The 18,725-nt window shown below is 40.7% G+C and overlaps 2 protein-coding genes across 2 annotated transcripts; one reads left to right on the top strand and one right to left on the bottom strand.

Annotated features, from left to right (window-relative positions):
• The first annotated feature begins 2,388 nt into the window (after positions 1–2,388).
• Positions 2,389–3,351, top strand: LOC108307485 (olfactory receptor 51I2-like). Its single transcript, XM_017532839.2, has one exon. It carries the CDS (start codon positions 2,389–2,391, stop codon positions 3,349–3,351), a length of 963 nt encoding a protein of 320 aa, XP_017388328.1.
• Positions 3,352–8,218: 4,867 nt separating this feature from the next.
• Positions 8,219–11,338, bottom strand: LOC108307486 (olfactory receptor 51E1). Its single transcript, XM_017532840.2, has one exon. It carries the CDS (start codon positions 11,152–11,154, stop codon positions 10,198–10,200), a length of 957 nt encoding a protein of 318 aa, XP_017388329.1. The 5' UTR covers positions 11,155–11,338; the 3' UTR covers positions 8,219–10,197.
• Positions 11,339–18,725: the final 7,387 nt, after the last annotated feature.

The following is an 18,725-nucleotide window of genomic DNA, read 5'->3' on the forward strand; positions in this document are numbered from 1 at the left end:
GAAATCATCAAAATCAGAACATTAGGATTGAATGAAGTTTCTGAAGAAATGTACCTTTAATTAGTAAAAAGAAAATCAAAACTGGGGAGGCAATTAGCACAATAAAAGGCAAATAGTGTGAAGAAAAGGGTTATACTGAGTAAACAGAGTTTTGGAGAAACAGGAAAACACAGCATCTGCAGAACCCTAAATCATGTCACCACGGAACATAAGAAGAAAATAGAAACTTCCAACTCATCTTCTCCAAACAGCTCACATTTCACCAGTCTCTAGCATCTAGTATGATGCAGACAGTTTGAGACTGTTGAAAGGTTTGAGGGAAGTAGACCTCAATTTGACTTTGTGCTGTCACTCTAGACTGCCCTAGAGGAACTCAACCTCTCTCTCTGGTTTTATTTGTTTTAAAATAATATCATTATTATTGTTATTGCTATCTTTTTTTAAGAAGATGATAATATCTACCTTGCATGATTGTTTTATAAGCAGAGAGGTATTATTTACAATAAAAAATGTGAAGAGTCTAATAACTGGAACACAAGAGATACTGAATGATTGATACATTAGTAACTGTATTTGCCCAGCATCAGATAATAACATTAGTAGCATTTGTAGGACACACACTGAAACCAGCATACATTTATGTCTTTGATTCATGTTCTAATAGGTGTCTTTGGAAATTCTAACTTTAGGGCAGTACCTCGGACTCCTTGGGCCTGCAGCTTTGGCGCTCCCCGCTAGGAAAGACAACAGTGCTAAGTGATTTAGAGGGAGACACATCCAAGGACAAAGGACTTCAGGAAGGGTGTGCTAAGGGGCAGAAGGAAATATTTGTCTGGCATTCCTAAATTCTGGGAAATATTGAGTCAATGGGGTGAAGGAATGATTCTCGTTAGTTTGTAGCCTGAATTGCAAGGGCATCCAATGACCCGGTTGATATTCTCCAGGCAAGACGCAGAAAGACCCCACACCCTTGACAGCTTTCAGTGACCTGGTGAGAATCAAATTGTCACTTCGTTTATCAAAACTTTCCTAGCACCTATTTTTAACCTTAGCCTGAAATTTTCTCATTTTGGGGACTTGATTACTAGAGAATGTCAGGATTTTGCACTCACATCTTACACACACACACACACACACATACACTGGAGTTTTAACAGCTGTTTTATGGGGAGTGCTGCAGTTTTAATCTTTGATGGATTTAAGCATTTCTCTACACTCACATTAGTAAAAATGTTTTCCTTCTTTGTCTACCAGGCAAAGTAATTGTGAGACTCCAATGACATAATTACTGTGAAAGCACTTAGAATACTGCAAAAAAATACAGTATCAGCGGAATAAGAATGGGGATAAGGACAAAAACAACAAAGATGTAATGATGATAATGATGAGCATTGATAGTGTGCTTTACATTTAAAATTAGCAAACACTTTCATTTTGTGAAGACACTGTATGTTAAAGTGAAAGCAGTATAAACTGTATAGTTAGCAGCAACTAAATTCTATAATGCAATATATTATCTTTTATGCTTGAAAATGCTAAGGCCAGGTATGGTGGCTCATACCTGTAATGCCAGCACTTTCAGAGGCTGAGGTGGGAGGATTGCTTAATCACAGGACTTCAAGACCAGACTGGACAACTCTGTGATACCCTGTCTCTACAGAAATTTAAAAAATAAATAATTAGCTAGGCATGGTGTCGCAGACCTGTAGTCCCACCTACTCAGGAGTCTGAGGCAGGAGGATCACTTGACCCCAGGAGTTTGAGGCTGCAGTGAGCTATGATCTTGGCACTGCACTCTACCCTGAACAAAAAAGCAAGACCCTATCTCAAAAAAGAAGAAAGAAAGAAAAGGAAGAGAGAAGGAAGGAAGGAAGGGAGGGAGGGAGGGTGGAGGGAGGGAAGGAGGGAAGAAAAATGGTAAGAGGGTGAATTTTTACAGATCTTCATCACAAAAAATCATAAATGTATGAGGTAATGCTTGTGTTAATTAGCTAGATTTCACTATTCCACAGTGTATACATACTGGAAAACTTCATATTGTACAGGATAAAAACATATATTTTTATGTCAATTTTAAAAAATAAACATGAGAACAAAGAACTAAATTCTAAATCTACCCTTGTCATTCATGTTTTGCTAACTAAAGCAGAGTTACACTATCCCTGGAGAATTTGAATTTCGTTCGAGGGCATATTAGTTAATGTCTGCACATTCCTGGAAGGGTTAATAATACAGAGCGAGGGCTAAGGAAAATGAAAAACAATTAATGAAAAAGCCCACACAGCACAAATAAATGTCTTCCTACTGGCAGGTGTCCTATCAGCGTCCTTCTATCTGCTCAGATTGAAGAGCTCACATCTCTTCAGAGCCCTCAGCTGCCTCCCTAGGATGCTCCCTCCACAGTCCTACATCAACATCTCCTTCTTCCAGCCACCTGCTTTTCTCATGATTGGCATCCCAGGGCTGGAGGCCATTCACGGCTGGCTCGCCATCCCCTTCTCCTCAATGTACACTGTGGCCCTCACTGGAAACTGCCTGATCCTCTTGGCTGTGAAGAGGACCCCCAGCTTGCATCAGCCCATGTACTACTTCCTGTCCATGCTGGCACTTACTGATGCGGGCCTCACCTTGTCCACATTGCCCACCACCCTGGCTGTGCTCTGGTTTGACTATCGGCTCATTGGTTTCAATGCCTGCCTGGCCCAGATGTTCTTCCTGCACTCCTTCTCTGTGGTGGAGTCCTCAGTGCTCCTGGCCATGTCCTTTGACCGCTTTGTGGCCATCTCCAACCCCCTGCGCTATGCAGCTGTCCTTACAAATAATGTCATCATCAGGATTGGGCTGGCCATTGTGGCTCGAGCTACCTTGTGCCTCTTCCCTGTGCCATTTTTGATTAAGCGTCTAAATTTCTGCCCTGGCAGTAACATCTTGTCCCACTCGTTCTGTTTCCACCCTGATGTGATGAGGTGGGCCTGCGCCGACATCACAATCAATATATGCTATGGGCTCTATGTGGTTGTATCTACAGGGGGCATAGACTCCCTGCTCATCATCCTGTCCTATACCTTCATCCTGCGCACAGTCATGGGTCTGGCCTCTCCCAGGGAGCGCATCCGGGCCCTCAGCACCTGTGTTTCCCACATCCTGGCTGTCTTTGTCTTCTTCGTTCCATGTATCACCATGTCCATGATGCACCGTTTTGGGAGGCACCTGCCCCACATTGTACATGCTCTTGTTGCCTATGCGTACCTGGTGATACCTCCTGTGCTCAACCCCATCATTTACAGTGTGAAGTCCAAGCCCATCAGGGAGGCCATGCTCAGGATGCTGAGGAAGAGAGGCCAAGGCTGATGAAATTACAACATATCTTAAGGCCTGGGTAATATAAAAGAGACTGCTAGAGCCTTACAGAAACCTGTTAGAACCAGCGAGCACTGAAAATCCCTAATCTGTGCTAAGACAGTGGGAAGCCCATTCGTGTAACAAATTTATATGCAGCATTTACTTTGTAAGAAAGTAGTGATAAGGATGAAAGGCTGAGAAATAAATGAAATGTGTTCCCTTGTCGCCAAAAGCTCACAATCTTGTGCCAGGAGAAAGGCAAGTAAAGACACAACCAGACTATAAACCAGTAAGTTACATAATAAAGTTATTCTCAAAAGGTTGCTAGAGACCAGAAATTGGTCTTTGGAAGAACATGTCTGGGAAGGTGTGGCAAGCTGCCACAAAGGAGATAATAATTTTTACTTCATCTTGAAAAATTTAGAATATTTCTAGGCAAACTAAGAATTAAATAAGAGAAAAATCTAGAACAAAAGAGCAACATGAAAAGAAGACTCCACATTTTGAAAAAGTGTTTGTGAAAAGGTGTGCATTTCTGTACTTCTTTATGTCTCCATCACTTATGTCTTCATAGGCATGCCTGTGGCATACAGCAATAAAGGGGAGTGGTAGGGATGAAGGAGTAGGTGACTAAATTGTATAGGACTGTACGTACTATGCTGAGTGGTTTGGTTTGTATCTAGTACATAAAAATCATTACTTTTTTACTATGAGTTAGTAGTGTAAATTGCAGATTAGAAGTGCATTGTACATATGAACAAATCTGGAGCCAGGAAGACTAATCAGTTTAACCTCTTATCTGACCTCAGGGCTTTCCCAGATAACTTTTACGCTGCCTGGAATGTTCTCATTCCCCCCATGCCCGTGTCTCATTTCTAACTGCTCCTCTCATTTGTCAAGTATAAACCTAATTTATCAGAAAACCTGTCTCATTAATTCTCTTTTCCAGATTATTCAAGGGACTGTGTTTGCTTCTTGCATATATACAATAGTTTGTCATTCAACTAGATGGTAAGCCCTGAGGGTGCCAACATATATTCAGTGCCTAGTGCTGTTGGTGGAACAGTAGATGCTCAATAATTATTTGAAGATTTAATGATAAATTATTTTGAACAGGAGATAAAGCAATGGGTTTTTTAAGAGGTAATTTGGAGATGTTTTCCTCTAGGGAGCTTCTGGTCCTTCAGAGGAAAAAATACATATAAATAATTGTAAACATTTGTGAGAAAGTTTTCAGCTACATTGGGTAGATGAACTGCAGGCGTGAGAGATGCAATACAGCTGACTGATGGAATTAAGTACTCTCTCTTAGTCAAGAAAAGTTCCCTAATTTCTCACCATAGTGCATCTCCTGGGCCTTTTTGGTGGAAGTGATGTCCTTCACACCTCTGGGAGATAAGTACTGGATGAAGTTGGAAACCATAATTCTCAGCAAACTGACACAAGAACAGAAAACCAAACATCAGATGTTCTCACTCATAAGTGGGTGTTGAACAATGAGAACACATGGACACACAGAGGGGAACATCACATACTGTGGCCTGTCGAGGGGTTGGGGCATAGGGAAAGGATAGCAGGGAGTGGGGGGACTGGGGAGGAATAGCATTAGGAGAAATACCTAATGTAGATGACAGTGTGATGGATACAGCAAACCACCATGGCATGTGTATACCTATGTAACAAACCTGCACGTTCTGCACATGCACCCCAGAACTTAAAGTATAATTTAAAAAAAAAGAAGAAAGAAATAAAAAGAGATTTAGAGGATAAATACTAAGATTTGTTTATGTGTTTCTGCTGGAATGCACTTTCTTACAAGGTGAAGTTGTAAGGACATGTGCATCTTTCTCTTCACCTGTGCCACTATTCCTCCTACTACATGTGAGGTCGGTTTCACAGGATCTCAAAATGTAGCATCTGCATTGGGTAAGTACAATGATACGTTATAGTGTTTAAGTACACGAGCTTTAGAGTCAGGAAAACAAAGCTTACTCAAACTCTGTCACAACTGTCTCATTCACATCAGCTATCTGACTTGGAGCATTTTATTCCTCATGTATTAATGAATAGTTCTTTATTTTTTTCTTTAGTGACTCCTGTGAGCCAGACACTCTGTTACGTGATGGGCAAGATTAGAATGCTACAAAAACCAGACTTGATTCTTGTGGAAGGAAGACACACTAATTAAATATGTTTGCAAAGAAATATAAATTTGCAATGGCATGAAGCACTATCCATTTAGGATTCTCTTCCCCCAGGGGATTGTGTACTCCATGAGAGAGGAATTTAAACCACCTTTGTTCTGCATTGCATTCTCAGTGCTGGGTTCACACTCATCTTAATAGCACTAAGAATGTATTTGATGACTGCATTAGTTTCCTATTGCTGCACAGCAAAAAAAAAAAAAAAAAAAAAAAAAAAAAAAAAAAAAAAAAAACAAAAAAAAAAAAAAAAAAAAAAAAAAAAAAAAAAACAGCTTAAACCAATATCCATTTATTAGTTCATATTCTGAAGGTCAGAAGTAGGGGTGACCTTCTTAGCCTTAAGAGAAGTATGGCTGGGTTTCTCATAAGGCTAAAATAAAAGTTTCAGCTGACTGGGTTCTAATTTGGGAGCCTAGGGGAAGAAACCACTTTCATTCTGGTTATTAACAGAATCCAGTTTCCTGAAGCCATGCCACTGGAATCACTTTTCCATTGCTCTCTGTTGGCCTCCCTCCACTCCCTAGGCTACCCGCATTCCTTCTCACATGCTCCTCCATCGTCAAGCCAGCAGCAGCACATCACGTCCTTGCCATGCTTTGAATACCTCTGACTTCTGTCACCAACTAGAGAGATGTCTTGTTTTTAAGGTCTCATGTGATTAGACCAGGCCCATGGGGATATAATCTCCCTATCTGAAGATCCAGTTGTGTGATATATCATGTAACACAATCCCAGGAGTGACAGTTCATCATATTTAAAGGTTCTGGAAGCCAGAGCAGGACATTTCTGTAGGGTCATCTTAGAATTCTGCCTATAAAAATGACTACATACGTGAATTAAGAATAGATGGTTCTGTAAACATATACAATAAGGGTATCTGACCTGCCCTAAGGGGTAAGGAATGAGTTTTCTCAAGAAGTGATAATTAAGGGGAAGTCTGAATGTTAATATATATATATATATTTATATATATATATATATATATATAAAACTGAGAAAGAATGTTTAGGAGAAGGCATACTAAACCATGTCTCCAAAGAGCCTGTAAAGGAGGAAGTATGGTGAAATAAAGGAAAGAAAGAAAAGGCAGTGGGACTGGAAGTCAATGAGCAAGGAGCCCATGGCTCAAGATAAGCCTGAAAATAGAAATGGGTCCAACCAAAAAGGTTGGAAATATTAACAGTATTTTAAGCAGAAGAGAGAGTGGCTTTGACATGATCACATTTGCCTTTGGAAAGAGGGTTTTACATTGTGTTGCAGAGAATAGATTGACTTAAAGCTATAATGCATGTGAATATACCAGTTACAAGGCTATTGAAATAGTCAAGATGAATTTATTGTAACATGGATTAGGGGAGTAGAGGTACAAATAAAGAGAAATATGGGATCAAAGTTACAAAAGCAGTCGAAATTATATAACTTTATTTGGAATCAAAGATGAAGGTTAAGAGAAGAAAAAGAAAAGGCCACGTTTCAGTCCTAGGTTTGAGGCCTGCACATGAGAATTAGCAGTGGCAAGATTAACTGATATATGAAACATGAATGATGAATATAATTGCATAAAGCATATCACGAATTTGATTTCTGGACACTTTGAGCTTGAAGCATCCAAATGTCTGGGTTACACAGACATTAGACTTACAAGCCTAGAGCTCTATACTAGCCCAATAATCTAGTCTAAAGATACGAATTAAGTCACTGATATACAAATGGCAAACTGAATGGTTGTGTGTGTGTGTGTGTGTGTGTGAGCATGCATGTGCATCTGTGTGTGTGTGTGTGTGATTGCAGAGGAATTAGAGGCCATCAACTCAAATTTTATAGATCAGCAGCAAATACAAGTATTAATTGTGTAGGAATTAGAGGCCTGATTCAATTACACCATATTCTTTCACCAGGCAGAGTAGAACGCATGTGCAAAGGAAACTAAGAAGTACACAGAGATATAAACAGAAAACCATGACTGTGATGCCACAAAGGACAAAGGGAGAAAATGTATCAAGAAACAGAGTGGTCAACTGTGTTACATGTTGTTGAGAAATCAGAGAAGATAAAAACTAAAAACCTCAGGCACACAGAGGTTTCTGATGACGTATAGTAAAAGTTCTTTGGTAGTTTGACCAAGGCCAAAACTAAACGGGAATAGTGGAAGAGTTATATGAGAGATGTGTAAATGGAAATAAGTTGTAGATAACTTCTCTAAGAAATTTGGCTATTAAAGGGAAGAGACAAAAGAGTTTTAGACAGAGTTATACTGGTTGTTGTCATTGTTGCTTTTAATATGGAAGGTTTGAACATGATAAATGCTAGGAATGATCCACATGCGAGAGGGAGGTTGAACATCCATGATGGAGAAGAGATAACAATGTAAGTTTCCTAAGAAGTTGGGATGGTAGCAATCCAAAGCGAATTAATAGAAACCTACATGAGACACAGCTTGACATCACAATGAATAATAAGGACTTTGTGATATTTATGATAATGTAAGGAAATATTTCCTCCTTTGATAAATTTATACCTCTTATGTTTACTCTGGAAGGAGGAAGAGCAGCCTTTCCTGAGCCCTTCAGCTTTCAGTTTTTATTTCCTTTAGTTTTTAATCTATTTATTCAACAACTATTAAATTAGTGTTTTATTTACAAGGCTAGAATACTTTAAGAACAATAAAATCATTTTCAGAGATTGATACACTAGTACTTTATTTTTCTCTTATCCAACTGCCTGATGCAAATACAAGGGGGACTTGCAAATGACAGAGGTTTGGCCCTGCACAGTTTTTTAGGAATCCAGGATTCTGGTGGTTTTCTATGTGTAAAACATAGTTTTCCAAGTTACATTTAATGTCAACATGAAAGACTGCACATGGGAGGGCTTTATGAGCCAGGTAGAGAAGTGGTACATGTCACTTCCACTTACATTGAAAGTAATGGCTAGAATTTGATAAAGCCCAACTCAAAGAAGGCTGGACAATGGCCTGGATGTGTGTTCATGAAGGAAGGAATCAGGTTTGGTGAAAAATAGCCAGTATCGAGCATAAGCACTGTTATGTTCTAAGCCCTTTGCTGGGGATTCAGTGATAAGCAAAGAGCAATCAATGATGAACAGAGATGGCACTCACTAACAAACAGTGCCCTCATGGGCTTACAGTCCAGCAGCAAACACAAGTATTAAATAGACATTTCCAAACATTATATACATTACAAAAGGGGATGAAAGCATGTTATAGGAATCCATATCAGGGAATCTGAGGATTGAAAAAGAAAATGACTCTCACCACATACATGATCACATGTGTTAGTATTTGTTATTGAGTTTCTTGGTTAAGACTGTTGTCATATCCTGTTGAAGATGAAACCTATTAACACTTGGTAATAGCCCCTCAGAAGCAGAAATGCCTGATTCCCATGCCTAAGTCAGATTGCTTTCCTGGCCTCAAAGTTCCTGTTCCATACTACCCAAAGCCCCAAATAAAGCATAGTCCTGAAGATTCCCTCACTTTCCAGCTACCAGTCACACTCAAACCTGCCATTTCATACTTCCCATTGTAACTGGTGGCTCCCTAACCTCGCTGTCTATCAGAATCACCTATGGAACTTTTAAAAACAAATAGCTATAAGCCCCATGCCAGACTTTCTGTTTAAGAACCTTCCATAATGGTGGACCTGGAAATCACTTCTGCTTCCAAGACACAGGTAGAGTGACAATTGGACCCGGACAATAATCAATAGCCATGAGTTAGTTCTGTTGCCAGGAAATTCCTAAATACAACACTGGATGAATGAGAGGAAATTAAATACCTCCTCTAGAAAATGTAAGATTCTGGAAATCTCTAACCCACTCTCCTACTGGTCTCTCTAACAGTTCTTCCACATAATATGAGATTGGGCATTAAAAGCCTTTTTTTTAATTTTTATACCTGTATGACCCCATTTAATTCACTGATCCTCACTGAACATCAATTTTTCCATTGCCACAATAAGGGTACTAATAATATCTTTGCCTAAATTAAAAAGTTGATTAGAAAATTAAATAGGAAAATTAGTGTCCAATCAGTGTCCATATGCTGTGAAAACTATCAAAGCAGAATGTGTCAACTTTCATTAATGTAGGTAAATGTATTCTTTTCAAGGCTTTACTTCCAATCTTCTCCTTAAGTGCTACGCCCAGAAGAAAAATTATTTCTTCTCTGCAGAAGTCATTTTGAAGACAGTCTTTTTCTGAGATCCAGTGTGGTTGGGAGTTGTGAAGAGGAAGTTACAGTTTTAAGTTAGATTATCTCGTTTTATTATATTCTTGTGTTTATTTTCCTTTTGCCATGTTTAAGCCTTTGGCAAATGTTCTTTAGATGTACTACTATTGTCTCAGAATGCTCTGGTCCATCAGTAGAAGCAGTTGAGATTTGGACTGCATGGTAAAATGGAAAGTAATAATCCTCCAACCACAACCAAGTGAGGGTATTAATAACTGTATAGAGAGATAAAAGAAGAAAATAATATTGAAAAATGGAGATTCCCCAACTAGTTTCATATCTGAAGGATCTGAGTTGTATTTTTATCAAGGAAAATTTTTTTTTAATACTGTCGTCCAAAATGTTGATATTAAAATCTGAATCAGAGGACTCTGAATGGAAAAGAAGTTTGATCGCTGACACCTAAGGGTCTGAAGTGTGTGTGGCCACGTGGAAAAGTCGAAGGATGCGCTGTCGGATCTCCTTCGTCTTCACTCCATAGACAATTGGGTTGAGCACAGGAGGAACCAGCAAATAGATATTGGCCATGATGACGGGCAGGGGAGAGTCACGCCGCTTACTAAAGCGGTGCACCATAGACAATCCAATGAAAGGTACATAGAATATGAACACAGCACACACATGAGAGACACAAGTACCAAATGCCTTGGCCTGGGCTTCACGTGTCAAGCCCAACACAGTCTTAAGGATAAGCAGATATGAGAAGGAGATGAGAAGTGAGTCCAGACCTATGGCAGAGATGATGACAATAAGGCCATAGATGACATTGACCCGGATATCAGCACAGGCCAGCTTCATGACATCTTGGTGTAGGCAGTAGGAATGGGAAAGGATATTGGAGTGGCAGAAGGGCAGCTGCTTGATGAAGACAGGAAGGGGTGCCATCAGTGCAGCCCCCCGTACCACAGCAGCCACACCAATTTTGGTGACCCGAGGCAATGTAAGCACTGTGGCATGGCGCAGTGGGTGGCAGATGGCAACATAGCGGTCAAAGGCCATGGCCAGCAGCACTGTGGATTCCATGCCAGATAAGGAGTGGATGGCAAACATCTGTAGCAGACAAGCATCAAATTGGATGGTGGTGGAATTGAACCAGAAGATGGCCAGCATTTTGGGCATGGATGAGGTAGAGATAAGGATGTCAATGCCTGAAAGCATGCAGAGAAATATATACATGGGCTCGTGCAGGCTGTGCTCGGTCCGCACAACGTAGATGATCATCAAGTTACCTAGCACAGCAATAAGGTAGAGGGAACACAATGGGAAGGCCAACCAGAACTGAGCCTCTTCCAAACCAGGGAGGCCTATTAGGATGAAGTATGTAGCACTGGATTCATTACCATTGGGACCCACCATCATGGAGAAGCTGAAGTGTGACCAGCACCAGGCGGGTAGAGGCTGGAATGCAAAGATAAGCCATTGTCAGATCCTTGAGAATCTCAATACCACAGCTCACTCTATCTTGAAATCCTATTCTCTAACTGAAACTCTAATTCCATTTCTTATGCAAATTCTAATCATTTTCTAAATGCAATCTAACGTAATTTAAGGACCAGACACAAATTCATCCAGTCCTACTTACTAACCCCGCCTGTATTGTTAATTCTGGCAGCAAGTGAAAGACTAAGACAAAAATTTTAAGTATATTCCAAATCATTTAGTTCTCCAAAGAAAGGCTACTGACTGAATATAAAAGAGTCTTAGCTGATAAAAAAAAAAAAAACTCATAATTTCCTCTATCCTAGCCTTCCTTTATTCTTTCCTGTACTCAATACTAACTGCAATTCTAAGCATATCATTAGACTATCCTTTAAAATAATTCCAGTCCAAGTGTAATGCTAGTAATAACAGATTAATATTGAAACCTAACTCCATCACTAATCTAAAGATCTCCCCAATTCTAGACTTAATCCTGACTTTAACATTAACTTAAGATTTGACCTTTTAATAACCATTTCAATCTTAATTTAAAGATTGAATTTATGATATTCAACTCACAATTCGAATTCTATTTTATTATGATAAACCCTAATCCAACAAAAAACTGACACCAAATTAATCCTGAACTCTAATTCTACATTTCCTTCTTGTCCAAATGACCCCCAAAGTTTTACACTTGTCCAGACTACTCAATTTATTTCAAAAAAAGGAATGATGGCTATAGTGGATGCCATTGGTGTCCCAGCCATATCCCATTCACAAAGGCAATGCAACCATCTCCCATCTGCACTGAGTATTGAGTGCTAAGGGCTCACAGCTCCTCCTCTTTACAGAGGATTGTCCTTGGTCAAATGGGAGGCACCTCATCCAGGACGGTACACTATGCCCCCATGATGCACACCTAGAGGCCAGTGGCTCCCTGACATAAGGGTACCAAAGGACTCCAGGTGTAACATTGCCTCTGGGTGCAACAAATACTTCAATGCAATTTGTACTTCAGAGCTTTCCAAGGAACAAGGCTGAAGCTAGTCTCCAGCTGAGACCACAGCCCTGCTTAGCTTTCTTCCCCTGCCCTATCAGGATTCCCTCATTCTTCTCATAACAGTACTCCCTCAATATGTCATTTGGACAAGAACCCCCACCTCAGGTTCTGCTTCTAGGAGACCCACCCAACCTGAGAGAGTGGGATTTATATAACTAGAATACTAACCCTGAGGGGTGATGGCATTAGAAGTACCAGAGGCATAATCAACCTATAGCAGAGTTCAGTCTACAAATGAACTGAATCTTACTACACAAAATGATTTACATAAGAAGATATTGCTGAGGTGGGAAATGTCAGACTTGGGTCACCTCAGATTGCATGTCTCTATAAAGAGTGAACTGACTCCCTCTCTCCCTTCCTTTCCTCCATCTACAAATATTCATGTGCTCCTACTACAGAGTAGCCCTCCTCTGAAATGCTTGAAACCAGAAGTGTTTCAGATTTGGGATTTTTTTGTATTTTACAATACTTGCATTATACATACCCAGATTAGCATTCCTAATGTAAAAATCCAAAATTTGAAATGCTCCAAGGAGCATTCTCATTGAACATCATCCTGGCACTCAAAAATTGCAGATTTTGGAGTCTTGCAGATGTTGGATGTTCAGATTAGGGATACTCAACCTGTATTTATTAAATCATGTATATTGTAGTTTTAAAATAGATTTGGCCCTTGAAAGTTTGAGAGCTGGGGTAGGAGTTTCTGCATGGGTTACCAGAAAGTATCTGAGTATAAGTTAGAGTTCATGGCCAGCATCAGAAGAGGTTCCCGGGCTCAGAGTGTGTCACAAATCTCTGTATCACCATCAAGCAGTCACCCAGAGATTCGAAGATTTCCTCAGACCAGACAGAAATTAGTGGGAAAACACTAGGAGCATGAATAGTAGAACAGAGGGTGAGAGCTTGTAATTCAATCTGCTGGGAAGGGAAGGTTTAAAATGGAGAAACCATATTTAACCTAGAGCTGCAGGCAAAGAGGGCCAAAGTCATCAACGTCCCTTCTTGCTGCTACAGCTTCTCTGCAGCATGTGGCACTGGGAGCCGTTTCCATCTTCTTAGAGCTTCTCCCTCTCCCTCCTGCTGTTCCTCAGCTCTCTCTGATCACTAATTATCGGTTTCGTTTCTGGATCTTCATTCTCCTCTCCAAAACTGTATCTTCAGTGCTCTTCTTGTTCTATACTCTCTTCCTGGGGCATCTCAGCCCTTCAGTAAATCCATTTTTGTTGTACAATCGATCCCCAAACCTACTTAATGAACCCCAAATTCTCTTTTATAAACCAAGTTCATAGTTCTGAAGACATACTAAAAGAACTGGTTGATTTAGAGACACCTGGTTGTCTCTCAAGCACGTCAAACTCTCCATGTTCAAAAAACAAACTCTTCCAGAGGCCGTATTTTATAGCTGTTATGAGTATGATCTTTGAAATCAATCTTGCATTCTAAGCCCAGTCTACAACCGCTAGAGCTGTGTGATCTGGGGTAAACCACTTAACCTTTCTAAGCTTCAGCATCCTCATCATTAAAATGATTATAAGAGTCCCTGCCTAATAGGGGGTCAATGTGAAGATTAAATGAGATGATGAATGTAAAGCATTTAACACAGTACCTCACATATCATAAGTATGCAAAAAATCATATCTGCTACTGTTAACCATTTTACTCCAGTGTTTTGTTTTGTTTTGTTTTGTTCTGTTATGGTGGCCTGAACCATCATACAAACCAGGTTCTCTGATCCTGACTGCCATGCCTCTAGGGTAACCTTCCTCATCCACACAATCCCAACAATCTAACCAGATGAAACCAGCTCACTCCCTATTATTTTTTAAAATACCCTTGAAACTGCAAATTAGTTCCAGAATAAAGACTAAACTTCTTACGCCATGGTTAAAGGTCTGTCTTTCATCACCCAGACCTAAGTTTCTTCCTCACCACTCCTCACCACAACCTCTATGATCTAGCCAGACTGGAGTCCATGCTATTTCAAAAATGTAGCCTTGATTCCCATGCCTCTGTGTCTTTCTGTCTTTTTTTACTTCTCATACTCTTTCCAAGAAAAATTGTTCCTCCCAGATCTTCGTCCTTGACTTCCCACACTCATTTTTCACGTCCTGGCTTACTGTCTCTCTCCTCTACTACTTTTCCTAAGCTTCTTTTACACAGGCACAATTAAAGGTTTACTACCCTGTGCTCAAAAAGAATAGTATTCGGGCCTTTTTTAAAGTATTTATTCTCTTGATAATAATAACTATAATAATTGCTATATTTTCCCCTGAATTATGAGCTCCTGAATACCAGAAACCCTATTATATTTATTAATTAATGTTTAGTTAATGTTTGTTGAAGATGAAAATGAGTTTTATTAACAGGAGAGTCTCTTAGTATACAACTAGTGAGGCTAACACAGCCAAGGGCATATATAGGACTGCCTGTTAACTGAACTAAAGAGACTTTTGAGAAGGATGAAATAATATTTGGAAGGTCATTGCAGAGTAATTTAAATTTTAGAAAAATAATCTTTGGGTAAAATATAAAAGACCTTTCTTACCCACGGATCAGAGGGCAAGAGAAATACATATAATAATAAAAAACAAACAAACAAACAAACAACAACAAAAAAAAAACAGAGCAGCTGCAAAGTCTTGGTCCATATAAATGCAAAGGGGACATGCAGCACAATCTGTGCCTAAGAGAATACACCCAAGATCTCTTACCTAGAGACATTGGCAAGAAGGTTCTGGCACTCCAGAGGGCCAGATACCAACCTGAATAGAGCAGGTTGATACTCAGGATTAAAAAAAAAAAAAATGTGCTGTCTCAGGAGAAACACTGGGAAAGAAATCTGGCTGGGCATATGCAACACTATTGCCTCTGAAGGTAGAGTAATGTGGTGAGCAGAATCCTGGGGCTTGGAACACAAGTCTTGGCACTAAATAAATGCAGAGAATAACAATAACTGCATAGTGCTGCTGTGAAATTATATGAGATAAGGCACGTCAAAAGGAATTGGAAAAACTAAATCAGAGTACACAGAGTGCATTGTTTTTGGCAAAAATGGGCAACAAGGTCTCTGAAAATATATGGAATTTCATATACTTTTCAATTTCCCAAAGTTGTCACCTTAATCACCACTCAGCCTCTATGTACACAGTCGTACACACACATATTTACTAGCAGTCAATCTCCCACAATAGCAAGAATGGGAACTGATTTAAAGACACCAGAAACCAAAAAGGGAAGATTCAGCTGGCCTGGGAGGGAGGTGCCTGGGAGTATGAAATGGGCAGCTATCACTGGGGCTAAAATATCAGCCTGGACCCCAGAAGACTACAGCAGGAGAGAAATGAAGGGATGGAGAGGGAGCCAGCCAGAGAGCCCAAGTGCCGCCCTTTAGACTGGCCAGCCCTGATGCGTCCCAATGTTCTACAATCCCTCCACAAGACAGACAGAGGGACAGGTGACTCCCAGATGGCCTTCTAGCTTGAGCAACTGTTAGCAATTAGAACTCAGTGAGATGGTTTGGAGCTCTGGAGGAAGTTGGAACTAAATTATTTTTAAAATAAGGCACAATCAAGAAAAAATAAACAAAGTATTTTTTTTTTTTTAGAAAGCCCACACACTGCTCTAATCCCCAAGGAATAGCCCTGTGCTGAGATTTTCTCTGAACAACTAGAACTATCTTAGCAAGTTCAGGAATGTTTCTTGGGGAACTATGAAGGATATCTTAGCCCTTTCTCAGGGATAGGGGAACAGAAGCTCCCAGCTGTAAAGACTGGAAATCCACCTGGAGGCCTTCAGTCCTCTTCCTTCCTCTGGGCTTCAGAACTCTGCTCCTAATGCTAGCCCACCCCCACTCCCAGTCCATCTTCACATTCTTCCCTAGAACTCCTTCTCATAGATCCATGGAAAAGCAGTCAGAGAGGTAGACCAGGGCCTATTAGCCCTATCTCTTCTGACCCAAGAAAACAATGAGGTCACGTGTGACCCTAATTTTGTTGTTTTTATAATATAAAAATAGATTATTGTGCACCTACAAAGTGACAAACTATATGGTGCCATCCATATAAATATTATCTCTAAGCTGGGAACAGCTCTGCAGGGGGTGAGGGTGTTTAATTCAACCTGCTGGGAAGAGAAGGTTTAAGGCAGAGAAACCATATTTAACCTAGAACTTCAGGCAAAGGACCCAAAGTCATCAACGTCCCTTCTTGCTGTGCCATGGATCCTCTTTATATTATGGGTGAGTACTATGGATCCTCTCTCTATTATGGGTGAGAAAACTGAGGCTCCAAGACATTAAATGACATTCTCAGGGTTTAACAGGTGACTGGCAATGCAGAAACTTAACCTAGATAGTCTCACACCAAGCCTATACACTTTCCCTTATGCTAGGCTGCCTTTAATTTTGCTGCACCTTCTGGAAACTAATAAAATCCACTCAAAGGGCAAGGTATAAGAAGGGCTTGGTAAGTAGGACAGCTGCCCTGGTATATTCTTAGAAGGGAAACCAACAGAGAAGCAAAGAAGACTCCCCTTCACTGGAACTTGGGGCACTCACCTCTTCTTTCATCCCTAACTCCCCTGGCTGTGACATGGGTATGCCCCACAATGGAGACTAAAAGGCTTGTTGTCTACCAAGAATTTCCTAATTATCTAATTAGAGCCCCTCATCAACCTGTCAAGCAGATATCATTAATCCCATTTGACAGATAAGAATGTTGAGGGTTTTAGTTAGATCCCTTAGTGCTAAATCCATTGCTTTATAAAATGCCAAGCTACTGCCCTACCCCCTCCATGTCTCCTTAAGAAGGGACTTTGGTTTGTAAGTGCTATTTCAATATTAATCTCCTAGGAATCCCACACTGAGGACCCATGAGTCCAGGGGCCCCTCTTGGACTCAGGACACATGACCAGCTCTCCCCACTTCAGGGTTCAATGTGGAAGGAGAACAAGTAGGAGATTCATTGTCACTGTGATTATCTGGGCTAAACACACAGAATGTTTCATGCCCGGAGAAATGGAGGGGGGCCTTTGGCACTGTTGTCAGCCTCTGGGAATATTTAGAAAAGAATGTCCTTGGAGAGAAGCCCAGACATACCTGGGAGCCTCTGGCTCTTAGTCCCAGGCACAGAGAGGGAAGGCAGATCTCAGAGGCAACACTGTGACCGGCAAGGACTGGAGGAGCTCATCATTTGATTCTTAGAGTCCTTTCCCTAACACTTCAAGAGGATAGTAGACCCAGAATCACTTCCACTCACATTATCTGCATCTGCTGTGCCCTACACCTTGCTTGTATTTAATAAAGCAGATGAACCCTTGCAAGGTGTTGGCCACTTTTCTTAAAATGGCCAAGATGAAAATGGAACAGTGAGAGACTGCAATTTCTAACTCCCAAAAAGCAAAGTGAGGCCCTCACCCCACCCTACTCACTTAAGACTGCCTGACCACCTAAAACCATCCTAGGCAGAGTTCCTAGGGCTCAGGTCTCTCCACCTCCACTTCCTGAGTAGGACCAGGTAAATGTTCTAAAGATCTGCAAAGCTGTGCCTAGTTACCAGTTCCCTTTGGAGCCAGTCTGGCTGCAAGCAAATGTAAGGCAGGGGAAATGCACAAAGTGGGATTTTGATCAGTGCACTCATTTTTTCAACATCACTGACTGACTTCTGTACCAGACTCTGCTGAGCACCAGAGATAGAGTTCCAGCCTTCCAAGGGTGGGGAGAAACTGAGACAAATATGCAGCCATCACAGCACATTATAATAAGTTCTGGGACAAGGGTAAGCAAAAGGGCCTCAGAAGCAAAACAACAATAGCTCAGCAAGCTTTTTAGGCTCCAAAAGTTTCCCTGAGGAGGTGACATCTGAGCCATGACTGCGGGTCCTGTTGCAGGAGGGTAATGGTGTGGGGGCATTGCCACATTCAGTTAGACAACAAAAACATATTGTCAAAAACATATTGTCAAAAACTGGAAATGAAACAGTAGATAAATCAGACAAAATGATGGCTACTATGGAGCTCACATACCATGAGGCCAATAATAAAAAGTAAACAAATAACATTTCAGATAAAGATAAGGGCACAAAAGACAAGACAGAGTGATAGGACGGAGGAAGATGGGTGCGGGACACTCATGCTGGAGACAGGGGTCAGAAAAAGCCTCTCTGAGTACGTGACATGTGAGCTATGTGATGAGAAAACACCAGCCATTCTAAGATCCAGGGAAAGTGCATTCTAACTGTGGAAGACAACAAGAGAAAAGGCTCTTCCAGCAAGAATAAGATTGGGGGATTCATGGAACAAAAAGAAGGTCAAGGTGGCCAGAGCATCAAGAGTACAAGAGAGTTTGAGAAGATGAGGAGAAAGGAGGGCAAGGACCTCATCAGGTAACAGGGTCTTGCAGGGTATGGCAAGGAGCTTTGGTTTCATTATGAGTGACTTGGGGGAATTT

The sequence above is a fragment of the Cebus imitator genome, unplaced genomic scaffold (assembly GCF_001604975.1).
Source record: "Cebus imitator isolate Cc_AM_T3 unplaced genomic scaffold, Cebus_imitator-1.0 Scaffold79, whole genome shotgun sequence".
In the NCBI taxonomy this organism is placed as follows: domain Eukaryota; kingdom Metazoa; phylum Chordata; class Mammalia; order Primates; family Cebidae; genus Cebus; species Cebus imitator.

Coding starts and splice junctions, on each gene's coding strand:
- LOC108307485 (XM_017532839.2), top strand. CDS start 2,389: ATGCTCCCTCCACAGTCCTACATCAACATCTCCTTCTTCCAGCCACCT.
- LOC108307486 (XM_017532840.2), bottom strand. CDS start 11,154: ATGATGGTGGGTCCCAATGGTAATGAATCCAGTGCTACATACTTCATC.